Consider the following 26,785-nt stretch of genomic DNA (forward strand, 5'->3'; position numbering starts at 1 on the left):
GGCGTCATGCGGGAGCAGAGGTCAGGATGATCTGGAGGCTGGGAGGCTGGGGGAAGGCAGCGCCTATCTGGTGTTTCCTATCTTCGTGAGACCTTCGGTGGTGCGCCAGCCCGGGAGGGCTCCTGGGTCCTGTAGGCTTCGTGTGTGGAACAGACACGAGTCTGGGGGAAGGTGAATTGTGTAAGGCGTAATAACAACCCCTCAAAGGTCTTCATGCCTTAATCCCAGAAAGCTGTGGCTATGTTATGTGACCCGGCAAAAGGGATTTTGTAAATGTACTTAAGGTTAAATAGGCATTGTATTCTAGGTTTTCCGTGGAGTGTGGAATATAAACCATAGACTAAGTGCTAATAGAGCTTAAAACCAAGATTCACAGGGATCAAGCTTATTTCGAGTAACAGAGCTATGCTCCTGAACAGACCTCAAGAGTGTTTATAGGGAATACAATAATATTTAGCAACCGAGGTAAAAGTCATAATGTTTAGCATTCAATAAAAAATTATCAGTCATGCAAAGAAGCAGGAAAGCACATCCTGTAATGAGAGAAAGAAATCAATCCGTTGAAGCTGCCCCAGAGCTGACACAGATAATGGAATTAGTAGAAAAAACATAAATGTTGTTATAACTATACTCCATGTGCTCAGGAAGTTACAGAAAAGACGGAACCTGCTAAGTAGATGTGTGGAAAATGTAAAAAGACCCAGAATGAACTTCTAGAGATGAAAATCACAATGGGTTAGATGAAAAAAAAAAAAATACAGGATGGGATTAATAGCAGAGTAAACAGTAAGGTAAAGCAGTACATTTGAAGACATAAGAAAAGAAACTCTCCCAATGAGAGAGAAAAAAGACGAATAAAAAAATAGATCATCTAAGCTGTAGGACAACTTCAAGAAACCTGAAAGTGCTCAAAGCAGAATTCAAGGGTGAAAGGACAAAAATATTAGAAAAAAAAAATAAAGACTCTCCAAATTCAGTGAAAACTGTAAACTCACAGACCCGAGAGGTTCAATGGACATTAAGCACAAGAAACCCAAAGAACCTACAAAGGTACATTATAGTCACATTGCTGGTGGGAAGAAACTACAAAGATACATTACAATCACATTGCTGGCAGGGTGCTTGCTTGGATGGTTTAGTCAGCTGAGCATCCTTCTCTTGATTTTAGCTAAGGTCATGATCTCACAGTTTGTGGGTTCAAGCCCCCTGTTGGGTACTGTGCTGTCAGCTCGGAGCCTGCTTGGGATTCTCTGTCTCCTCGCTCTCTGCCCCTCCCCGACTTGCGCTTTCACAGGCGCTCTCTCTCTCAAAAATAAATACGTACACATTAAAAAATACATAATGTATATGTTGTAGCAAGCAATGCAATCATATATACATATTCTATATAATCTATAATAATATCTATATAATCGCACTGCTTGCTATAAGTGACAAAGAAAAAAAGTCTTAAAAGAAGCCAGAAGATAGGCACACATCATATACAAGGAAACAAAAATAAAGATGAAAACAGCTTTCTTATCAGAGATATTGCAAGGCTCAAATTACTAGAGTTGGAAATGCATGAGGGGACAATTGGATACCTTGCCTGAAATGAGCAAATTTTCAGGAATGCACAATCTATCGGGGCGCCTGGATGGCTCAGTTGGTTGAGCGTCCGACTTCGGCTCAGGTCACGATCTCACAGCTCGTGAGTTCGAGCCCCGCGTCGGGCTCCGTGCTGACAGCTCAGAGCCTGGAGCCTGCTTCTGCTTCTGTGTCTCCCTCTCTCTCTGCTCCTAACCCACTTGCATTCTGTCTCTGTCTCTGTCAAAAATAAATAAACATTAAAAAAAATTAAGAAAAAAAAAGAAATGCACAATCTATCAAAACTGACTCCTGAATAGAAAATCTGAATAGAACTCTAACCAGTTAACGAGATTGAATTTGTAATAAAAAAAAAAAAAAAATCTCCCAACAAAGAAAAGCCCGGGAGTAGAAGGCTTTACTAGTGAATCCTACCGAACATTTAAAGACTTAGCATTAATCCTTCTCAAACTGTTCCAAAAAACTTGAAGGGAGGGAACATTTCTTGACTCAGTTTATGAAGCCAGCATTACCTTGATAAAAAGCCAAAGACACCACAAGCCAATATCCCTGATGAATAGTGATATGAAAATCCTCAACAGAATACTTGCAAACCAAAGTCAGAGGCATATTATCATTATTCACCATGACCAAGTGGGATATACTCCTGGAGTGTAAGGATGGTTCAACAAATGAAAACCAGTTAATGTGACACACCACATTAATAGAATGAAGCAAATAACCTCACACGATAATCTCAAATGCAGAAAAAATATTTGACAAGATTCAACATAATTTAATGATAAAAACATTCAATAACTAGGAATAGAAGGGAACATCCTCCACATGATAAATCCATACATGAAAAACCTAAGCTAACACCATAGTCAATGGTAAAAGACTAAAAGCTTTTCCATTAAAATCAGGATAAGACAAGGATACCTACTTTCACTAATTCTATTCAACATAGTCCTAGAAATCCTAGCCAAATCAATTAGGCAAGAAAAAGAAATAAAAAGCACCCACACTGGAAAGGAAGAGGTGAAATTATCTCTTTTCACAGAGAGTCTGATCTTATACATAGAAAGCCTTAAAGATTCCACAAAAAACCCTGTTAAACTAATGAATGAAATCATCAAAATTGTAGGACACAACAAAAAATCTGTTGTATTCCTACACACTAGCAATGGACCACCCCAAAAGGAAATAAAAAAACCATAATTCCATTTATGATAGTATCAAAAAGAATAAAATACTTAGGGATCAATTTAGCCAAGGAGGCCAAAGACTTGTACACTGAAAACTGAAAAAACATTACTGTAAGAAAGTAGACATAAATGGAAAGATATCTTATGTTCATGGATTAGAAAACATAATTAAGATGTCAGTACTACCCAAAGCAATCCACAGTTCCACCACGGTTCCTATGAAGGTCCCAAGGGCATTTTTTTTTTTACAGCAATAGAAAAACCCATCCTAAACTTTATATGAAATTTCAAGAGTGATAGCCAACACATTATTGAGAAAGAAGAACAAAGTTGGGGGACTCACACTTCCTGGTTTCAAAACATACTACAGAGCTCCAGTGATCAAACAGTGTGGGACTGGCTTCAGGATAGATGTATATAGACCAGTAGTATGGAATGGAGAGTCCAGAAATAAACTGTCACATATTTGGTCACCTGATTTTTGGCAAGAATGCTAAGATCATTCAGTGGGGGAAAGGACAGTCTTTTCTACAAACAGTGCTGGGAAAACTGGATATTCACAAGCAGAAGAATGAAGTTGGACCTTTACACCATATACAAAGTTTGACTCAAAATGGACTAGGGACCTAGACTTAATGGCTAAAACGATAAAAACTCCTAGTAGAAAACAGGGGGAAATCTTCACGGCACTGGTTTTGGCTTGATCTCTTGGTTATGCCATCAAAAGCTCAGGCAACAAAAGAAAAAAAACATACATTTGACTTCATCAAAAGTTAAAACTGTTTCATCAAAGCATGCTGTCTGGAGAAGGAAAAGACAAGCCACAGAATGAGAGGATATATTTGCAAATCATACATCTGATAAGGAATTAACATCTAGAGTAATAACTTCTCCAGCTGAAGAATAAAATCTGAACAACCCAATTCAAAAAATAGGAAAGGACTTGAATAGACATTTCTCAAAAGAAGATGCTCAACATAATTAGTCATTAGGAAAATGTAAACCAAGACCATGATAAGATACTACTCCACATCAAATAAAATAGCTATTATAAAAAAAAAAAGGAGGGGCGCCTGGGTGGCGCAGTCGGTTAAGCGTCCGACTTCAGCCAGGTCACGATCTCGCGCTCCGTGAGTTCGAGCCCCGCGTCAGGCTCTGGGCTGATGGCTCAGAGCCTGGAGCCTGTTTCCGATTCTGTGTCTCCCTCTCTCTCTGCCCCTCCCCTGTTCATGCTCTGTCTCTCTCTGTCCCAAAAATGAATAAACGTTGAAAAAAAAAAATTAAAAAAAAAAAAATTAAAAAAAAAATAAAAAAAAAAATAAAAAAAAAAAAAAGGAAATTTACAAGGGTTGGTGAGGATGTGGGGAAATTGGAACGCTTGTGGCATATAAAACGGTGAAGGCACAGTGGAAAATAACTTAGCTGTCCCTCAAAAAAATTAAGCATAGGGGCACTTGGGTGGCTCAGCCGGTTAAGGGTCTGACTTCGGCTCAGGTCATGGTCTTGCGTGCGGTTTGTGAGTTCGAGGCCCCCGCCGGGCTCTGTGCTGACAGCTCAGAGCCTGGAGCCTGCTTCGGATTCTGTGTCTCCTTCTCTCTCTGCCCCTCCCCAACTTGTGCTCTGTCTTTCTCTCTCTCACGAATGAACATTTAAAAATTAAAAAAAAAAAACAAACCCAAACCTAAGCATAGAATTACCACGTGACCCAACAATTCCACTTCTAGGTATATACCCCAAAAGAATCGAAGGCAGAGGTTCAATCAGACATTTGTCGCACACGCACATTCGTAGCAAGTGGCATTGTTTACAATAGCCAAAATGCGGAAACACCCAAATCTCTGTCAACAGAAGGTTGGAAAAACAACATGTGCTGTATACGTAACTACGAAACACTGAGCCGCAAAAAGGAAGGAAATGCTGACACGTGCTACAACTTGGAAGAACCTTGCAAACGTAATGCTAAGTGAAATGAGCCAGATACAAAAGGACAAAACTTGCAGTTTTCTACTTATTGGAGGTCCCTGGAATAGGCAAATTCATAGAGACAGAAAGTAGAATAGAGGCCCCCAGGGGCTGGGAGCAGAGGGAAATGGGGAGTTAGTGTCGAATGGCTACGGTATTTTTATCTGGATGATGAGAGTTGGGGTGATTGTGTTCAGCCTCATTCGCGGTATGGATTACCCTCCGTTCCCCACCTGTGTGTCCCATGGACTCCGCCAGACGGGGGCCTTGGCGGCCTGTCCTGTTACTTGACCCTCTGGTTGCGGAAGGCTTTTGCCCAGATGTCTGAGAGTCATCCCGTGGGCGCCGGGTCATCCTGCCCTGGACCTAAGTACCTCTTTCACTCTGCCTGTGGTCTATGGTCGGGCACAGTTCGAAATCCGTGTATCTCCGTCGAGACTTATGGAAACATGTTTCTCATTAGTTTCTAGGGGTAATTCTACCTCCTGTGGATCCTGGCTCTGAGTTTATACTGAGGCTGAGTCAAACCAGGGCCGCCGTGTCCTTAGTAGCAGGCAATGCGATCCTTTGATATCGTCCTAGAGCTGTTTGCTCCCTTGACCTTCGTCTCTCAGGTCAGCTCGCGCTAAGACTGCAGCGGGCCACTGGAGGTTTCCTGACTTAGGGAGGCCACCATTTCTGCAATTCTCTCCTTCCATTTCCATCCACTTATGGAAACGCTAGAATTTTATTTCTGAATTTTATGGGAGAAAACAACCCCTCGGATAGAATGATCAAGGCAGATCATTCACGAATAACAAGGCAATTAAGACCTTCTCCTGCGTTTCATTTTGTCTGTCACTTCGACGTTACTCAGTATCTTTTATTGAATAATAAGTGTATTTATTTATTTATGCTTTTATGAGGGTCCATTTTGCTTTAAGATACGCTGCAATCATTGAGAAGAATAAGTGAGGTTTTTTTGGTTCATGATTTCTCAGGCCTAGCACACACAATTCCTGAGAAAGGAGGAGGAAGTATGTTATAGTGACAAAGAGCTGTTGGGTGACAAACTTGGTTTTTGTTTTGACACTCAGTATCTGTTTTCCCCTTTCTCCCTCAGCACCTTAAGATTTCATTTCTTTCTCTTTTTTTTAACTAGCAGTTTTTCTTTTCTTTAAAAGAATTTTTTTTTAATGTTTGTTTTTGAGAGAGAGAGAGAAAGAGACAGAGCACAAGCAGGGGAGGGTCAGAGAGAGCAGGAGACACAGAATCTGAAGCAGGCTCCAGGCTCTGAGCCATCAGCACAGAGCCCGACGCGGGGTTCAAACCCACAAACTGTGAGACCATGACCTGAGCCGAAGTCAGATACTTAACCGAGTCACACAGGCACCCCTAACGGTTTTTCTTTTAAATGTTTATTTATTTTTGAGAGGGGGGAGGGGCACAGAGAGAGGGAGAGAGAGGATCCCAAGCAGGCCCCGAGATGACAGCAGACAGCCCGATGTGGGGCTCAAACTCATGGACTGTGAGACTGTGACCTGAGCTGAAGTCAGATGCCCAACTGGCTGAGCCACCCAGGAACCCCTAAAAATATTGGGATGGGGGCATCTGGGATTGTGGGGCATCAGACTTCAGTCAGGTTATGATCTCATTGTTGGTGAGTTCAAGCCCCACGTCGGACTCACTGTTGTCAGTGCAGAGCCCGCTTCAGATCCTGTCTCCCTCTCCTTCTCTCTCTGCCCCTCCCCTGCTCATGCTCTCTCTCTCAAAAATAAATAAAACATTTAAAAATAAATAAATAAATCAAATTTTGGAATGGATTTTAGAAATGTCAAGGCTTATAAGAAGCCTTGGAACAGCTCGGCAAGAGCCCCGTGAATTATTATTGTGCGTAACGCCCTGTGATAATGATGCCATCCACGGCGACATATGTCCCTGTGCTCAAGGACGTTCTGTTTCTGCAGATACTGTAGCCAGCTACTGGCAAAAGAAATATCGGCTTTGCAAAAAACAGACTGACTTTCATATATTTCTACCAAATGCAACAATAGAGAGAAACTTGGGACAAGGTTTCTGTGGGACTCTTTTCTGACTTTGCCCAGGACTTGCAACCAACCAACTGAATGCTGCTCGGAGAGGGTGATTTTTAAAAACTTGTAATTATTGAACACAGCATGCACGTTCCGTGGACGGCACGATGACCCTCTTGTTTAGAAAAAGGGACTGGCATCTGTTTTCTATCAACGGTTTTCACCATCGTGTTCCTTGCTTCAGCAGAGGCCACCCTGTGCGCTCCAAGTGTCTTGTATCTGGAAGGCATCCTGCCACCCCTTGGAGCAGAACACCGTGCATGCTCTTTGAGCAAAGAGAGCTGATATCGCGTGCTAACAGACAGACGCTCAGGACGCCCTTCGTGTATCCACAAAAGCTAAGCCTATTGTGACCGAGCAAAGGGATCTAAGGAGCACGTATCTTGGGTCCGATTTCCTTTCCTCCCTGCTTGTGGTCCACACACGTTAGAGACAGAAGGCCCAAACATGAACGTGGGCCAGAAGCTGTGCTGGGCACTTGGGGAACACAGAGGTGGGTAGGACTTGACCCCGTCCCCGCCGGTAGGTCATTCCTGGTCTACAGGGGACACCCACAGTGGGCAGGAGCGCACGCACAGTAGAGGCAGTACTGTGATCCAGCTAGGCTAGGGGATGGTTCCAGGCAAGAGGACAGCAGCCCGGCTCCGGGTTGCGTCCCGAGAACACGCGGAGAGGTGAGCAGGGCCCTACTGAGTTCTGGGTGTTTCCCCGGGAGCAAGGAGGAGGCCTGACTGTATTTGAAGCAGGAGGGTCACAGAGCACCTGTCATAGTTGGGAGCTGGGTGGGGGCACACGCAGACACGATTCCCCTCTGCACTGTGCTGTCAAGGAGCTCAGGAGAGGCCGGGAAGGGGACACGGGGCCGGGTGGAGAAATGGTGGTGGAATCCATGAGCACAAAACATGAGGTGTGTGCAGAGTGGGATGAAAGTACTGAGTGCCAAAGACGCCAATGTTCAAGTCCAAACAGAGGAGAAGAGCACGGACGTGGGACTGGCAAGGGTGGCCGGGAAGGCAGGGGAAAGCCAGAGGGTAACCGTGCCCAGAGCGAAGGAGTGGGTTCATAAAGGAGGCATGGCCGGGAGCCTCCGGTGCTGCAGAGACCTCCCACAGGAGAAAGGTGTCTCCGGGGCTGGTGCTGTCCCAGCACAGGTGCCAGCACAGTGGTGGGAGGAGGAAACTCCTTCCAGCAGTGTGTTGAGAAGTGAGCACAGGGGAGACCTTCTGGGTGGCCGACTGTCTTTGTAGAACCTAAAAGGTCAACTGCGAGGGCCGACAGAGGAAGCTAAATTGTATGGATGGTTGGCTTCTGATGAGTTTGGAAGACAGAGGAGCATGTTGACATGCTGCAAGGAAGGTGGAGGACAGAGAACTTCCTAGAAACCAGGTCCTGATGTGGCCCGGAGAGACTCCTCTGGATGGTCTCCTTCTTCTCCGAACGCTGGGCTTTGTCGGAAAATCAGATCAGTGAAGTCTCAGGCTGACCGGCCCCACCTCATCTGCATCCTACCGGCCTCTCCGTCCACCCCATTGGACCAGGACTGAGCCACATGTGACTTGCCTTCAAAGCCCCAGAGTTAGAGAAGGAATCACCTAATTGCACAGGGCAAGGCAGCCCAGAGAAGCTGAGTGATAGGGTTAGAATCACACAGCTAGCTGGAGGTGAACTGCAGACTAGAATACAGGTCTCCAGACTTTAAATCCAATGCCACTGCGTCACATGAGCCTACATTTGTTCCACGTGGTTCAGCGGCCTGCCCCCGGAAAGAGCGATTTCCCTCCTGGCGGAGTTCTATGGGTGGTGCACAGAGAGAGCTCCTCCTTGAGAACATCACTGGGCTGTGTTCTTCCATCCAGGGCCACCATTCAGGGATGGCGGAAGAGTCTCTAAGTCTCTCTCTCTCCTATCTGTATTTCTTTCACGCGCTCCCTCTCCCTCTCTTGTCCCCTCGGCTCTTTGTCCCCTTCCAGAAAGGCACTGCGGGGCTGGGAAAGTGCCCCAGGAGAGCATCAGTGGCAAGCACAGCCTCCTGCTGATTCACAGCTGTGGTGCCCCCACAGCCCCCACACTGGCACTTGGCAGGCCGTCTTGGCTGGCCATAGAATGGTGCTTTGTTACCATGAATGATCCGGAGTACTGAGTCGAGCTGGCACCACTGACCCCAGGACTTGTGCCAATCGGCATCCTGCTCTGGTACTTTCTGAAGCCCCGGCACCTCAGGGCACTGCGTGGCTCCACACAGGGCAGGGCAGAGAAGAGCTTGGAGCGTTTCAGATACAGGTGTCTCTGGCCCGCAGCTCCCTCCCGGTAGGGTCTGAGGGGTTTGGTCTAAGGATCTATGGGAAGATTTTCACTCTCTGGGTTGCGTGCAGCTCTTTGCATGCGACCACAGGGCTGCAACTGATGTCAGGGCTGGGGGGGGGGGGTGGTGCGGGCAGCCCTGTGAGCAGAGACAGTGGGGAGGTAGGTCAGCTCTGCTCTCTGAGGTCTCCCTCAGAGTCCATGCATGTCTTTATTTAGAGAATCCCCCCCCCCCCCCCCGCCTTACGTTGTCCTTTATTGAGGGCTTACAACGCATCAAACACTGCTGTCACGTACAGGAATTTCAGTCCATCGGCCATTGTAGACTTTGCATCCAGCAGAGTTAAAATACTCGGGGCACAGCCACCCTTCGTGTGCAAAGCTGGCCCAGGTCAGCAGGCAGCTGCTCGCACACAGGGGAGGAAGTCCTCGCTGCATGATAATATGTATCCTCCTCTCTGGACCTGAAATCTCACCGAGGAACATCACTCCTTAAGCTTAAAGCTCTCATGGTGCTTCAAAATGTCAATACTTGCTTTACAAGTTTACTTATTTATTTTTGAGAGAGAGAGAGAGAGAGAGAGAGAATACCAAACAGGCTCTGCACTGTCAGCACGGAGCCTGATGTGGGGCTCGAACTCACGAGCCATGAATAATGAATGACCTGAGCTGAAACCAAGAGCGGGACGCTTAACCGACCGAACCACCCAGGTGCCCCAAGATGATAATAACTTTTAAGTGTCATTAGTCATTTATACTATTATAAGAATAATTTTCAGGTTTCTTGATAGCATGATAGAATCTCAAGGTTGAGAAGGACTCCACTTCCTCCAGCCAGGACTTGAATATCTTTATTCAGCTTCTGCTCAAACAGGGAGCAGTCAGGATTGTGTTCATCACTCTCAGCTGCCCGGTTTGGGTTGTTTAAAAATCTATTTCACGGGGATGAGAAAACCAAATGTGTAGGGTTGCCTGAGCATTAAATGAGCTTTTTGTAAAGTATGACTTGATATTTTGAATGAGTAGGGTGAAATCAGAAAACAATCTTCTTTTTTTCTTTAAATGAATTAATTTATTTTTGAGAGAGAGTGTGTGAGCAGGGGGAGGGGCAGAGAGAGAGGAGAGAGAATCACGCTATCGGCGCAGAGCCTGACGCGGGGCTCGAACTCACGAACTGTGAGATCATGACCTGAGCCGAAATCAAGCGTCAGACGCTTGACTGACTGAACTACCCAGGTGCCCCAGAAAGCAACCTGATTTTTGTCTTTCATTGTCATTCAAAGACTAGGTCTCATTCATCCCCGACCCTGGATGAGAAGTCGGGTGGGCCTCTTGCCATCACTGGTCTTCCCCAGGAAATAAATCCGCTGGCATTGGAGGTCAAGAAACACACTCTCCATACAGTAATTAAAATGTCTTGTCCAAGGTTCAGATGAGCAATTTGAAGCTGAATCCACTGAACACGGGGACCCAAGCAAATGTCCATGTGGTTGTTAATGATTTGGGGTATCACCCTCGCAGTCAGGGAAGGAGTGGGGACCTGTCTGGAAATATACCTATTTCACTCAACCAAGCTGATGTCTCTACTACTAAAAAGTTGGAAATTAACGGACAGATTAGCCTACTTAAATGTACTCAAACTCAGCTCAAACTGTGTTTTGTGAAATTGATGGCTACCTCCCTAAGAACTCTTGTCCCATCAAAGGTGAGTGAAAGCATGTATTCTTGAAACTAAGAAAAAAACACGAACAAGCATTATCATTTTGACTGAATTAACAGAAACCAGTCACTAAGGTCGATGGTAATTAATTCACTATTATTTATCTGCTTGTGCTCTCTCTCAGGTCTCTCTCTGGTCTCACAGATCATGTACTTTTTACTAAAGGCTTTATCGAGGTATTTATTTATTTATTTATTTATTTATTATTTTATTATTTATTATTTATATATAGAGAGAGAGTGAGAGACCGTGCGTGCGCATGTGAGCAGGGGAGGGGTAGAGGCAGAGAGAGAGAGAGAATCTTAAGCAGGGTCCACAATCAGCGATCAGCGTGGAGCCTGACTCGGGGCTCGATCCCATGACTCTGGTATCATGATCTGATCTGAAATCAAGAGTCAGATGCTGAACGACTTGGGCCACCCAGGCGCCCCTCTTGAGGTATAATTTAAACATCACAAAACACACCCACTGTAAGAGTACAAACAAATGCTCCTTAGTAAATGTATAGAGTTTTACAACCATTGCCACCATCCAATTTTAGAATATTTCCATCACCCCACACTGTTCTCACGCTATTCCATGAATCCTCACTTCCGTTTCTAGCCCCCCAGCGACTGCAGATCTGTTTTTTGTCTCTACGGATTTGCCTTTCAAAAGAGTTTTATGCACATGCGAAATTGAAAAAGCATATATCAACAGTTTATTTTACAATATTTACATTTCATTGTGATGAATTTTGTTAAACTATTCCCCAGTGATGGGTTGGGTTCATTTTTCTTTCCGGCTTTATAAATAAATCTTCTACGGAGCATCATATACAAGTCTTGTGTGTGTATCATGTATTTTCATTTTTCTTAGGTAGGTCATTGAGAGTGGATTTGCTGATGTACATGGTAAGTATGTGTTTAACTTTTAAAGGAAACCCAACTGTTTTTCAAGTAATGGTACATTACTTTCCCCCCAGCAATGGATGAGGGTTGCAGTTTCTATACATCTTCACCAGCACTGGGTGTTGTCAGTCTTTTTCATGATAACCATTCCAGTGGGTCTGTGTGGTATCCCACTATGGCTTCAATGTGACAATGTGTGCATTTCATTAATGACTGGTGACATTCAGCATCTTTTCATGTGCTTATTTCCATTGGCGTATCTTCTTCAGAGAAAGGTCTGGTGAAATCTTAGCCCATTTAGAAAATTGGGTTGTTTACATTAAAAAAAATTTTTTTAAAAGGGGAGGGCACCTGGGTGGCCCAGTTGGTTAAGCGTCCAACGTCAGCTCAGGTCACGATCTCACTGTTCATGAGTTTGAGCCTCTTATCGGGCTCTGTGCTGACAGCTCGGAGCCTGGAGCCTGCTTCGGATTCTGTGCCCCCTTCTCTGCCCCTGCCCCACCCTCTCTCAAAAAGAAAGAAATATTTAAAAAAATTAGAAAATCAGGTTGTTTGTTTCCCTATTGAGTTGTAGTTCCTTACATATTCTGGAAACGAATCATTTGTCAGACGTCTGATTTGCAAATATTTTCTTCCAGTTTGTGGCTTTTCTTTTTATTATTATAATGGTGTCTTTTGAAAAGCAAATATTTTAATTCCAATGAAGTCTAATTTGCCAAAGTTTTCTTTTATGAATTGTGCTTTTGGTGACATATCTAAGAAAGCTTTGCCTAATTTAAGATCACAAAGAATGACTCCTATGTTTTGTTTTAAAAGATTGATCATTTCAGTTCTTACATTTAGGTATGACACATTTTGAGTCGATTTCTGTATATGGTATGACATGACTGTTTTTGTTTTTGTATATAGCTATATGGATATTCAATCATCCCAGTCCCATTTGTTGAAAAGACTATCCTTTCCTCCATCAAATTGATTTGGCACCTTTGTAAAAAATAAATTGACTATAAATGGAGGCGTTTATTTCCTGACTTCTGCTCAATTTATCTGCATGTTTGTCTTTAAGCCAAAACCATACTCTATTGATTACTATAGCTCATACTAAGTTTTGAAATCAAGCAGAGTAAGTATTCTTACTTTGTTCTTTAGGTAGATTTTATGCACAATATTCAGGAATTTTTGTTGTGCACAGATTCAGGTCATCTATGAATCTGTCAATAGGTTTACTCCTTCCTTTACAGTCTGTTTGCATTTAATGGCTTTTTCTTGCCTCTGTTACACTGGTAGAACCTCTAGTGTAGTGTTGAACAGAAATGGTGAGCACTGATATCTTTGCCTTATTCCCGATCTTTGGGGGAAAGGATTCAGCCTTTTACCATGGCTCTTACCAGTAAGTATGACAGTTGTGGGTTTCTTTTAACTGCCTTTTGTAAAGTTGAGAAAGTTTCCTTCTACTCTCAGTCTTTCAAGAGTTTTGATCATGAATGATGTTGGATTTTGTTCGGGATTTTTCTGCAAATGTTAAGATGTTCATGAAGCTTTTGTCCTTTATTCTCTTAGTATGGAGTATTACCTACATGCATTGAAACTTGTTTGATTGCCTAGTATATGATGTAACCTGGAGAATGTTCCATCTGCTTCTGAAAAAATGTGTACTTATTTTAGATAGAGTGCTCTAAAATGTCTATTAGTCAAATTGCTTGGTAGTGTTATTTAAGCGTCTGCATCTTTGCTGATTTTCTGTCTAGCTGTTGTATCAATTACTAAAGTGGGATATTGAAATATCTAATTGTTAGACTGTCTATTCTTTCAATACTATGCATTTTTGCTTCATAAATTTTGAGGCTCTACTGTTAGGTAGTGTTACGTTTATAATTGTTATATATTCCTAATGTATTCACACTTTATGATCATGCAATATCCTTCCTTGTCTTTAGAAATACTTTTTTCTGGAAGTTAATTTTGTTTGATAGTAATATAATCACTCTGGGTCTCTTATGGCTACCATTGGCCTGGTATACCTTCCTCATCATTTTACTTCTAACCTATTTGTGTCTTTTTGTGTGAAGTGTGTCTCATGTAGACAGTAGCCATTGAATCTTATTTTTTAAATCCATTCTGATAATCACTGCCTTTTGATTATAGTGTTTATCCATTTATATTTAATATTATTGATGTGGTTGGATTTCGGTCTGCCATTTTGTTTTCTATTCCTCATTTTAAAAATGTGTTCCCCCTTACTGCTTTTGTGCTAAACAACTTTTTTCTAGGTATACCATTTCAATTCCTCTGTTGCTTTACTTCATTTTTGTTATTTTCTTAGAGGTTGCTTTACAGATTAAGATATGCATATAACTTATACCATCTACCTCGGGTTAATACTTGCTTAATTTCAGTAAAATATAGCAATATTGTTTCAATATATCTCAATTTCCTCCCTTTCTTTTGTGTAATTATTATATCTCCAAGAATGCTATAAACCCAAAGATATAGTGTTATAATTATAGTTTTATATAATCTTACATCTTTTAACAAAATTAAGAGAAAAGAGAAAAGAGGTTTAGAAAAGAGAAAACATATATGTATAGTCTTCTGTCTTTGCCCACAGATACCATTTGTAGTGCTGTTCATTTCTCCTGACACATTCGAGTTATCACGTGGTGTCAGACCAACAGATCAGGAGACAGTTGCTATTGAAAAGGTAACTTGTTATACTCACAGATCCCAAGAGGAGGGGGCCTGCCATGTAGGACCATACAGAGACCCCCCGGGATTGCTCAAGAAGTAGAGGGAGCAAGAGGAAAACATGGGCGAGAGTCTTAACTGTGGTTTCCATGGGAAGAATGAGTGAGGCAGAGTAATTTCAGCAGGCTCTGGGGCATAGGGGTGCCCCAGAGTTGTATGGCACCTGGCCCCGTGGTGATTAGGGTGGGGGGGGGGTTGGGTAGAGGCCTGGAGTGTGAAAGCCCCATAGAGGAGATGGTTGGGGTGTGGGCTCTGGATTGGGTGGCTTGTCAATGCAAGTTGTTTGCTCTCTCTGGGAATTGACTAGCCCCGAAAGGGGCAGTCCCCCCCAGGGTCAGCAAGGCCTCAATGTGTCAATGATCAAGTGCAAAAACTAGAAAATATGGCTGTTGCACGTCGCTCCTGTCCTGCATCCATTGCTGGGTGAGCTCAGGGAAGGGTTGGGAAGCGAGAGAGAAGACCGTGTTGCCCTGACACCTTCAGCCAGGGGGCAGGGCTCTTGATGAGGTTTTGTTTCTACCTTCATGTTCATCCCAACCATGCTTCCTCCTTCCCTCTCTGAACACCTTTCCATGCCACCTCACCTGCCACAGGTATATAAATAAGAAAGCGAGACCTAGCATTTACTGAGGCAACATCTTATCATGTTATTTTCCATGATCCAGTTTGGTGGGATTTTCCTATGCAGGGTCAGGGAGCTAAAACAAGGCTTCTCCACCCTGTTCTTCCGCCATCATGGTGGAAATGAATGCAATCCAGTCTGACCTGAATCTGGACTCCCGAGAAGAAATAACATTGCCTTTGGCATTTCTGACCCAAAAGCTTTAGACACAAAGAGTGTCTGGACTGGATGGAGAATTAGTTACCACCTCTTGGAGGAGGAAATAGAGATTTTCGTGTTGTTCCGCTCCTACAAGTAAGCATCCGGAATTCCCTGATGTTTGCCCCCAGTAAGCAAACACACCTAGGATGAAGAAAATGCTTAATTATGACATCACACCTTTCCCTTCTCATCCCCAACGTACTTACAAAAACATTGTCCTGTGGCGCCTGGGTGGCTCAGTTGGTTAAGTGTCTGACTCTCGATTTCGGCTCAGGTCATGATCTCAGGGTTTGTGAGTTCAAGCCCCACATCAGGCTCTGCACTGACAGGGTGGAGCCTGCGCTCCCTTTCTCTCTGCCCCTTCCCCACTCGTGCATGCACACACATTCTCTCTCTCAAAATAAATAAGCTTAAAAACAAAACAAAACAAAAACAAAAACATTGTCCTGTGTCGGATGTTTGAGTATAATGATGGATGCTCCGTTGAAGCCAGGGTTCTATGCACCAAGTTACACTTTGGATAATTAGTAGTGGGAAGAGGTGGAGAAGGAAAGGGGAATGCCTGAACCTGAAGGTAAGGCACCAGCCATCTTCGGGAAGTGATTGTACAGAGAAATAGCATAAAATCCGAGGTCAGAGCTGTGTCCATTTCATTCTTCCAAGATCAAGATGGTGGGGCAGGGGGAGGAGAAGGTTGGGTCATGAGAGGAGAGCTCTACACCATGAAACGTTCTGAAGTTCGTGGTCCAGAAGTCAAGACTCAGACGGACAGAGTGCGTCCTTGCCAGGGAAGCCTCAGATGTTCATTGTCAGCTTGATGAACTGGGAACAAAAAGGAGAAAGAAAGAGAAGGGCTGGTTATCCCTCTAGGTCCCCGCCAGCACTGGCTTGTTGAGTCCATGGCAACTCTGCTATGCGATTGCCTTGCCTGCGAGTATGGTCTTCTGCTTTGACATGAAATATTAAAAAAAAAAAAAAAGAATCCTCAGCACTTTGTTTTCCCAGAGGTCCTGAGTTCTGAATTGGCTCAAGTCAAGTGCAGACGGTGAGAGACAGGGAAGTGTGCTTTCTCCTGGCAAAGCAGACAGCCTTCCTGAGGCTCCTCAGCCGTTTCTCCCTCACGGTGAGGACACAGGTGGTCCTCCATCATGTGGAGGCTGCGGGCTCAGCATCCGGGCTCTTTACAAGTGAGCTGGTGGAGAAGTTGCATGCAATTCTCATTTCTTCCACCCTGCCTCTGCCTCCCCGCCTCTCCACCCCAGCTTTCCTATCACAGCATGGTGACGTGGGGGACCGTGCTTGTGTGGGACGTTGTTTTCTCTCCTCTCTGCCCCTCTTCCTGGGCACAGCACGTGCCGAGGCCAGGGTCAGGGAAGGCGGCTGGGTGAAGGACGACGCACAGGCTCTTTTAGCAGAGTAACTGTGGGTGGGGCCAACCCAGGCAGGGCAAAGATCCATTGTTACCTAGGTGGATGGGAAGGGGGGGTCCCAACTGTGGCTCTTGAACTTGGCCGTATATTGGACTCATCGGGGAATTTAAAAAATATCAATGCTTGGGCATGCCTGGGTGGCTCGGTCGGTTAAGCATCTGACTCTTGACTTTAGCTCAGGTCATGGTCCTAGGGCTCTGGGATCGAGCCCCACCTCAGGCTCTGTGCTGAGTGTAGAGCCTACTTAAGATTCTGTCTCCCTCTCCCTCTGCCCCTCTCCCATCCTCTCTCTCTCTCTCTCCCTCCCCACCCTTTAAAAAAATGTATCAATGCTTGTGCCCCACCCCGAGAGATTTGGACTTATTTGGTCTGGGTCATGGCCAGGCCACTGGGGTTTTGAAATCTCCCCCAGGTGATGCTAATGTGCAGCCGGAGTTGAGGATGATGGGCTTGAAGGGAGAGAGAGGGAGAAGACTCCAAGATCTTCGACATCTCCATGTTGTCTTGGAGGTGAACAAGGGGCCGGGGGCGGGAACTTACACGAGATGGCTTGGGTCTGCCGAGGGGAGGGCAGACAGGAAAGAGAGCTTGTTCCAGCCCCCACACCCGTGGACGCTTGGTTTGGAAATGACACCTTGACGCTGAGGCAGTGGGATGCTTCTATCATGCTTCTGGTGGCCTTTGGCTTCGAGGCCTTTGGCTAAGAGGGTATTGAGTACCACACCTGCCCACTCTCCCCCCGCACTGGGGACAGGCGGAAACTGTCCCTGGCTTAACAGAGGCCAAACCCTGACGAAACTGAGAAATCTGTCTAGGAGTCCCTCTTGTGTTTGTAAAGGACCAGGGTGGGTACGCACATCTTTCTTTGGAATCCTCAGGCTAAGGCCTTGATTTCTCTGCAAATGGTGACACTGAGGCACAGGGCAGGTGAATGCGTCAAAGCACGGCCCACACGGCCATCAACCTCTTCATCTTGATAGTCGGTAAAATGCAACCCAAATCCAAAGTTGCTGTTGAATTTGGAAAGGAGCCGGGTGTCTGCGGTGTGAATGTGAAAGAGGGAGGGGAGGGGAAAGGGCCCAAGGTTGGGAAGGGGACACAGGCTGCCTCCTTTGCTACTGTCAAGTTCAAGGGAAGGCAGAGCTGGAGCGGAAGACACGGGGAGGGAAAGGAAAATAATGGGAAATAAAAATCGTGGGAACCATTGGAGGAAAGTGCTCCATAATTTTCTCCCTCCCTGCCTTGGGGCAGGAGGATGACCAGCCAGCACTCGCAAACCTTAGGAATCCCTGGGGATCCTCCTAAAACAAGATCTGACTCAGCAGGTCGGGGGTGGGGCTTGGTCCTCTGCATTTCTTATTTGCGTGATTTTTATTTTAGTTTTATTTATTTTGGCCACATATAACTGACATGGAACACCGTGTGAGTGGAGGACGTACAACGTGTTGATTGGATATGCTTATATGTTGCAGGGGGATTATCACCGTGGCGTTAGCGAACACCCCTTTTAGGTCACGTAACGGTCATGTCTTTTTTGTGGCGAGAATAGTGCAGATGGTGTCTTTTAGCAACTCGGGGGCCTATGGCAGTCCTGTGGGCTGTCGTCCCCACGTGGCACTCTGCTGTTCCTAACCAGCTCGCCTCGGTTAATGCCCACGCTGGGGGTCTGCAGACCACGCTCTGGGCAGCGGGGAGAGGACTGTCTACACCTGGGGCGCCCCTTCCGAGCCTCTGAAACTCTGATCCGTGTTCTGCCCTCCATCGCTTTGGCTGTGGTCAGCCCCTGTCACTGGCACAAGGTGTGTCTTTCTCAGGGTTTTTGAGGTGTGTGCGCGCGTGTGCATAGAATCATGAGACCCGCAGGACGGCATGAGCAAGGGGAGTGAACAAATTGGAGGCTAGAAGGCAGACAGGCTGAGGAACCCGTATGGCAGAAGGCAGAGAAGCAGTCAAGGTTTGCTGGCTCACTCTGTTCAGGTGATTAAGCTCTTTATGCCTCAGTTTCCACTTCTGCAAAACGGGGATGCTATGAATCCTTAGCTCACAGGGCTCTGGCAATGATCGCATGGACTGCTAACCGACGGGTCCCTAAACATATTAGCAAGTTTACTGTTGTCACTGCCCCCGTGGCTCAGTGTAAACTTCACATTCAGTCACGCATTCAGCAAGCGTTTACACAGCATGGGCTCTGCCTCGCGCTGGCCGGTTCGTACCTCGTTTATGTTGAGATGAATGAACTCCTTGTTCTTTGTACTGAGCGCCTGGAACACCCCTAACGGGGAGAGACATGAGAAAGGCATCATTGTGGGGACGGTTCCTTCAACAGGTTCAAGGGTTTCCTGTGACCTTGGGGCCTGCCGGGCTGCTGGTGGAGGAACTGCTCCATCTGGTGGTGAGCACGGGTCTTCTAGAACAGCAGGCCAGACTCAGGCTGACTCCGTGGGGATCTCTCGCGCCTGGGGGAGGCTCTTGAATTCCTGGGATGGCGGAGCTGGTGGCCTTACCATTGGGTGGCACCTGTTGTCATCTACAATGTGCCAGTCAGCCGGCCAGCTCCCGGGCCCCAAACATCTCCCCTGTGCTAACTTTTTGGGGAGCTACCGATCCCCTGCAATCTATGGACCTCCTCCCCAGAGAAAGAACACACGTACGTAAAGTTTTGCCTGAGTCTTGAGAGCCGTTCAGCCTCCATGAGCCTCTTACAAGAACATGAGCCCCCAGCTGCTCCCACACATAGGAGCAAAGGTAGGACAGACAGCCCTCTAAGCTGGACGCCATGGCTGAAGTGCTGAATAGCCTGGGGGTTACTTTCCTCTCTGGGCCTCAGTCTCCCCATCTTAGTCAAAGTGGCCGAGCCACTCAACCCCGGCTTCCCCTGAGAGTCACCCGGGAACTTGAGAAATACAGCAAAAGGGGGGAAAGGGTGGCTGTCCTAGAACAAAACAGACAGGGCCCGACAGCCCAATGCAGTTGGGTACCTCCCGAGACCAGCAAGCCAACGTGGAAAGACGGCCTGCGGAAGTTGAGCAGGGGCCAGGTCTTAGATGAGGTTGAGGGCTCGCGGAGAGCCTGCCTGTCAGAGATATCGACAGGGGAAGGGACTCAATTTCTGAGGTCTGTTATTAAATAATTCAGGAAAAAAGGATGCGTTAGAAGGACGTCTGAAAGATCAGCAGAACGATCGTTGCTGAGGCTGGTATAAGGCCCTAGAACTCCCTGGGGGAATTTTTATAAATACTGACACTGTGTGTCACCCCCCGGATTCTATTCAGTTGGCCTCCCGGGCAGCCTGGTCATCACAAAACATTATTTTTTCTTTTAATCCCCTTCTCCTGTTGTGCCCGTCCTCCCCACACTCCCAGGTCATCAAAAAATGCTAGCCCCAGGGGCGCCTGGGTGGCGCAGTCGGTTGGCGTCCGACTTCAGCCAGGTCACGATCTCGCGGTCCCTGAGTTCGAGCCCCGCGTCGGGCTCTGGGCTGGTGGCTCAGAGCCTGGAGCCTGTTTCCGATTCTGTGTCTCCCTCTCTCTCTGCCCCTCCCCCGTTCATGCTCTGTCTCTCTCTGTCCCAAAAATAAATAAACGTTGAAAAAAAAAAAAAAAATTAAAAAAAAAAATGCTAGCCCTTCCCTGGGGGCGGGGAGGGACTTTGTAGTGGGTGGCAAAGTTTGGAAACACTGGTGCAGGGCACATGGGGACCGATTGTCATTCTTTCTACCTATGTATGAGTAAAAATTTCTAGAGTAAAAAGTTTAAATGATCCTGGGGTAAAACCCTAGCCTTGGTATTTTAAAAACGGTCTCCAGGTGGTGAATCTAACGTGAGGATCCCGGAGCAGAGGGTGTTGGGGCAACCGTACCTTCCCCCTAATAGTCCTCTGTTGTAAGAACACGTTGAGCACCCCTTGCTGGGAAGGATCGGCCCAAGGGGACTCAGGACAGGGGCAGTTGAGAGAAGAGAAGCTACCAAGTCTCATCATTTTTAGGTCGGTTCTGGCCACTGCGTGATTGTACTAAGTGACAATCTTTCAGGAGGCCTTCCTAAAATGCACTTCTTACCAGCTGCTGGTGACTGCCTACAGAAGGCGCAACCTCCCGGCTTGGCGTACAAGGCCAAGGACCTGCTTGCCTCTCTCAAAGCACCACGATCAGCCAGCAGAAGTGTCTTGCTTGTCTCCTAAGCCCAGCCCTCCCAGGGATGACAGCCTGGTGGAGACAGGCTTCAGCAGGGAATCACCTGTGACCTAAGTGGCACAAAAGAAGCCGAGGGGGGAGCCCCAGCACCCTAGAACCGAGGAGCACGGACCCTGCCTTGGTTTAACGAGTGCCTTGAAGTCACCTAAGTGAGCACCCTTTAGAAAATGCCGAGCAGAACGGGGCCCTGATCTGTGGGGCCCAGCGCAAAATGGAAATGTGGGGCCCCCTGTACAAAAATGATTAAAATTCAAGATGGCGACGTCAAAGCATTAAACCAAGCGCGGGCCTCCTCAGGGGTGCGGGGCCCCGTGCGTCAACGCATTTCGCTCCCCTCCCCCAACCCTGACAGCCACCCCGGTCCTGGGTGACAAGCCCCCGGATGCGTTTCTTTCAGCTTCAACTTTGTGACAGTGTGACGAGAAACTGTAAGCCCTAAGGACCCCCTGCACATAATCTCTTGAGTAACGACTCTTGTCTGGGATAACTGGGTCAGCGTTCAGACAAGTGTTTGGACAAGACAATGTCGAGTACAAGACACAAAGGTAGGGTGGAGGGAGGGGGACGGAGGGAGAGGGAGAAGGGGAGGGACTCCCCTGGTTCTGTGTGCTGTGACAGATTTGACCTCAGATGGGGCCTTCCTCAGATAAGAGGCAGGAGCCCCCCCCCCACCCGTGGCCCTGTCCTCCCACGAGGACACTGTGAATGCACGCGAGGAGAATGGCTCTTAGCAAGCGGAAATGTGCTGGGCCCATAACCCACAGGTCGTGCACGAAGACGCCCCCACCCCCACCCCTCAGTTAACCACACGCAGCGCAGAGATCACACGATGACAGCCGCCTGTGGCCTGTCCTCGCCAGGATCTCTGGCAGGTTATCTCTCACCAGCTCCTGGAAGGGAGCCCAGGGGTCGTGGCCCCCCTCCTGGGGGCCCAGGGCCCCCGAGGACACTCACGGCTAGCGTTCTCCAGCCGGACCAGGCAGTTGAGGAAGTCATCAAAGCCCAGCTGGAGGTTCTTGTCTGTGTACCTGAGGACAATCAGCTGCAGGAGGCGACCGCTCAGCTGGAAGCCTGTGGGGAAGAGCGAGGAGACCCCAGCCCGTCAAAGGCCGGGCCCCGAGGGTGCACCTTCGGGAAGCGCCCGGCGCTCTGTCCGCAAAGTGCGGGTTCTCAGGCCCAGCGGGGGGCCGCTGTCCTCAGACACTGCATGTCTCTACTAGCTGACGATGTTTCTGGATGTTTGGTTTACCCAGGAGGGAACCACATTAAAAACTCTGGCAGGGCCCAGGGGGCCTGTCTGTGAGGCATGCTCTGTGAGAAGCACCACGCAGCTTGGCAGGGGCTGTGGGTTGCAGTGGCCTCAAGGCCACGGCTACGTGCAAAGGACGGCCAACCCCAGACACTCAGACCGCCATGGTGGGGACTGCGGGGGTATGAGAGACGCCACCTGGATCCTGTCCTTTGTGTAGGGAGCTCGTAGATGTTAGGACTGAATCATCTGGTTTGGATTCAGTCTGCTGGTGACAAAGCCAGGGACAGGGTGGCAGATGGCGGAGGAAATCTGTGAGCTCCTCCCTGACCCCCAACCATGGGATCATCCATGATAATCACCGTCCTAGAGTGCAATTAGAGGCTTGGAAGCACCACGGCCTGCCACCAAAGGGCCACACGTACCCCTGCTTGGCCAGGAAGCTCGGCCAGAGGCTGAGAGAGGGGGTGAGGCTAAGTTCAGCCCTAGTGGGTACATTTGAAAGACTCCAAAATTGCACAGCAGTTTAAAACACGGGTCCCAGTGTGCGGGAGCGAGTCCTGAGCCCGAGGCCTGCCTCCGGCACTGACAGGGCTGTGCTCTTAAGAAGCATGAACTCAGGGGCGCCTGGGTGGCTCAGTTGGGTGAGCCTCCGACTTCGGCTCAGGTCACGATCTCACGGTTCGTGAGTTCGAGCCCCGCGTGGGGCTCTGTGCCGACAGCTCGGAGCCCGGAGCCCGCTTCAGGTTCTGTGTCTCCCTCTCTCTCTGACTCTCCCCCGTTCATGCTCTGTCTGTGTCTCAAAAATAAATAAACATTAAAAAAAATTAAAAAAAAAAAAAAAAAAGAAGCATGAACTCAGGTTAAAGACCGGCCACCCTCCAGGGCACCAGAAGCAAGTGGCTTCTAGTCTCTTCTAGGCTTTTCTTTACCTGTGGCTTTCAGGGCAGTCCGCAGCTCATAGGAGGACATGGTGCCAGACTTGTCAGCATCGAACTGAAGGAATAGGTTCTACAGGGAGGACAGAGGCATTGAGAACCAGAGGGCACCCAGGGGCGCCAGCCAGCGACAGCCAGCGCGGGAGGACAGACTCCTCACAGGGTCGGGCGAGGCCTTCAAAACAGACGGGTCCCTGTGATTTCCCTTTTCAATTTGGGCGCCAGCGCTGTGGTACTTTGCTAAGCCTGAGACGTGATCTTGGGAATGGAAATTCCACCATAATTACTTCCCTTCTGCCCTCTCCTGGCTGGCAGCACCTTGACCGTTTAGAACCCCCTCCTGCTCTAGGCTCACGCAATCCCCAGAGGCCAGGCCCCGGCCGAGTTACTTACTGTCCACTTCTGCAGCTTGTCCCAGAACACTTTGAACTCCGCGAACTCCAGCTTCCCATTGCCGCTGGTCTGTGCCAAGAGCATTAAGGAAGGAAGGGAAGAAGGCAGGTGAGCCGGGCTTCAACCCAGTGCCTCGTAGGACTCCAGAGATGAAGGGGCAAGGGGCTGGCCCCGGGGGACTGGGGACACAGATCCAGGGCTCTTAGGGAGGTGGCTTAATTACAAACCATGCATCTCTGAAGAATGAAAACTGCAGGGGTGAGATGGGGAGGGCACCAGAAGGCTCGAAAAAGCACATTATAAAAAAAACTCCCTTTATTCTCTTAGAGAGGACCCCAAAGTGGTAACAAGATCCCCAAGTCCCTTCAAAACCTTCCCCCCACTGGCCAGTTCGGGCCTCTTGATTCGGTTCCAATTCTAGGGGCGGCCATCTTGGGTTGTTCCCCGAGGAGACGCCTATCCTACCCGTGAAGGAGGCCACATTCTAGAAAGGTCCGCACCGCAGGAAAGCACAGCTATTTCTGCCCATGAATTTGGAAGGATACGTCCATTAGAGAAATGATGTTTTTACAGGAAATCAGGCTGAGCTTCTTGAATTTGACGTCCTTTTCTGAAATCACACACGAAAGCAGAATTCATGGGACATGTGATAAGATAAACCTATTTCCAGCTGCTGGAAGTCCTACGGTGTGGTCAGATCGGGGGCTGGTGAGGGGGACACGTGGTCACTCCCAGGATGCTGGTGACAGTGGAAACTGACAAGGCCTTTTGTGAGGAAAATTTGCTAAATATAAAAAAGATGCCTTAAAAATGGGGATATCTGGGGCGCCTGGGTGGCGCAGTCGGTTAAGCGTCCGACTTCAGCCAGGTCACGATCTCGCGGCCCGTGGGTTCGAGCCCCGCATCAGGCTCTGGGCTGATGGCTCAGAGCCTGGAGCCTGTTTCCGATTCTGTGTCTCCCTCTCTCTCTGCCCCTCCCCCGTTCATGCTCTGTCTCTCTCTGTCCCAAAAATAAATAAACGTTGAAAAAAAAAAATTAAAAAAAAAATGGGGATATCTTTCCATTCCTTATCCTAGTTTTAAGACTCCCAAGCAAAGAATTACAAATTAAGATTTTTTTTTTATCATTTGGTCATTAATAATGGCAAACATTTAGAACGGAAAGGGGCAACAATGCAAATGTCTCCCCGTGAGGAATAAACGGCGCCTGGTGTATTCCTACAACGAAACATTATCTGGCCACAAAAAGGGATGCAGTGATCCTGGTAAATACTACAACGTGGATAGATTTTGTGAATGTTATGCTACGTAAAGAAGCCCATGAAAAAGGACTCCCTATTACATGATTTTTTTTTTTCCTAAGTAGCCTTCATGCCCATCGTGGAGCCCAACACGGGGCTTGAACTCACGACCCTCAGATCAAGACCTGAGCTGAGATCAAGAGTCGTCGGATGCTTAACCGACTGAGCCACCCAGGCGTCCCACATGATTCTTTTTATATGAAAAGTCCAGAATAGGCCAGCCTAATAGAGACAGAAAGTAGATAGGTGGTTGCCATGGGATGGGGGCGATGGGGAGTGACAGCTACTGGGTACAGGGTTTCTTCTTGGAGTGATGGAATGTTCTAAACTTGGTGGTGGTTGCACAATTTTCCGAACATCCTAAAACCCGTGGGGGGTGAATGGTATAGTAGGTGAATTATATCTCAAAGCTGTGACATTAAAAAATAAAATTGTCAAGGGGCACCTGGGTGGCTGAGTCGGTCGAGCATCCGACTTCGGCTCAGGTCATGATCTCGAGGTTCACGAGTTCAAGCCCCGCATCTGTGCTGACAGCTCAGAGCCTGGAGCCTGCTTCGGATTCTGTGTCCCCCTCTCTCTCTGTCCCCTTCCCCACTCGCGCTCTGTCTCTCTCTCTCTCTCTTTCAAAAATAAATAAACATTAAAAAAATAAATAAATAAAAATTGGATCTATAATTTAATGACAATTATGTGTGTGCACATATAGCCACACACTGAGAGATACAGACGACACATACATGAAGATACACACACGTATCTTAACGGTGGTTATTTATGGGCAGTTGATTATTGGTGGCTTTGGTCATTGTCTTGGGGCTTTTCTGACTATCTTAGAATTTTCTGCCATAACGGGCTTCGTTTTTGTAATCAGGAAAGAAACAACAAAAGCTATTTTTAAAGTCTACCTAAGGCCAGCCCTGGAAAGCAGGGAACCTGGGAGAGCTGGGGGGGAGCCAGGAGGTATGCAGTCACAGGTCACACGTCCCCTTAGGAGCCCTGGGGTCCCCGATGGGTGGTGGGTATGAGCACTTACTCTTTCGCAGCACCGCATTTAAAACATATTCCAGTTTCTCTGCAGTTACCTCCATATCCTGTGGGAGGGGAGATAATTGCTTTTGATGGCCCATAGCACCTTCTTTGTTAGCTGCTTCCAGTTCTGAGCTTGATTTGGCTCAAGCAATAGCCCGGCCCTCAAGGACCTTGCCACGGGCCCGTGTGCCCACGTCGTGAGTGACTGCAGCCCGCTGAACTTCTCAGGGACTATGGCCAACCCAGAAAGGACGGGAAGGCTGGGCCCCACAAGGCAAGCTTCCCCACTGAGCTAAAGTTCCCAGGTGCTTATGTCAGAGCACATTTATGTCTGGTTCTCCAAGCCTCTGTGCAGCAGAACTGCCTGGAGAGTATTAGAAATGCGGGCATGGATTATTCCCATGGATTATTTTCAAAACCTCCAGGGTGAATTTCAGAACCGCTTCTCTAAGGCCGTCTGCTCAGTGCACTAAATCTCGGCATCGAGGACACTGAGAAGCTGGTTAGAGATGGGGAGGTCCAGGCCCCGCCCCTGACCTCCTGGTGAGGAAATCTGCATTTTCCCAGGATGCTCAGGCGATGTGTCTGTACGTGACTGAGCAGCGTGGACTTAGGGCTCCTTCTGTCCAGGGTGTTGAACCAGCATGCGAAACAATCACCTGTGAAGTGACTTCCGCACACACCTGCCCAGGTTCCACCCTGGAGCTTCTGAGGCCCAGGTGTTTTTTGGTCGTCAATACAGTTTGAGAGAATCTCCTGCAACATTCCTCACTTCCCTTTCCAACCCGGATCTCCAGTTCCAGCAACTTCTGTCCCTCCTACGCTGGGAGGGGGTGCTCACCCAGGCCCGTCCTCCGGATGGCATCAGATGCCGGAAGTTAACCATTCACTCCCTTCCCCACCCGGCCAATCAGCCCCGGAAGGAGAACGGATGGCCGCTTTGCCTGCACGGGTCCCCACTTTCCT

General features: G+C 47.6%; 1 protein-coding gene across 2 annotated transcripts in view; it reads right to left on the bottom strand.

Moving 5' to 3' along the window:
* Window positions 1-14,209: 14,209 nt before the first annotated feature.
* CAPN9 (calpain 9) overlaps window positions 14,210-26,785 on the bottom strand; it is a 46,106-nt gene continuing 33,530 nt past the window's right edge. For both annotated transcript variants that reach the window (XM_086679698.1, XM_086679697.1), the window contains 7 exons: window positions 25,824-25,881; window positions 24,035-24,099; window positions 23,490-23,558; window positions 23,091-23,169; window positions 21,864-21,980; window positions 18,931-18,989; window positions 14,210-16,109 (listed from right to left, as the gene is read on the bottom strand). In XM_086679698.1, the coding sequence (XP_086535824.1) occupies window positions 16,083-16,109; window positions 18,931-18,989; window positions 21,864-21,980; window positions 23,091-23,169; window positions 23,490-23,558; window positions 24,035-24,099; window positions 25,824-25,881 (474 nt within the window). In that variant the 3' untranslated portion in view covers window positions 14,210-16,082. The remainder of the gene's footprint in view (window positions 16,110-18,930; window positions 18,990-21,863; window positions 21,981-23,090; window positions 23,170-23,489; window positions 23,559-24,034; window positions 24,100-25,823; window positions 25,882-26,785) is intronic.

This window comes from Puma concolor, chromosome D2 (genome assembly GCF_028749965.1).
Source record: "Puma concolor isolate L17-30 chromosome D2, mPumCon1.1.hap2, whole genome shotgun sequence".
NCBI lineage: Eukaryota > Metazoa > Chordata > Mammalia > Carnivora > Felidae > Puma > Puma concolor.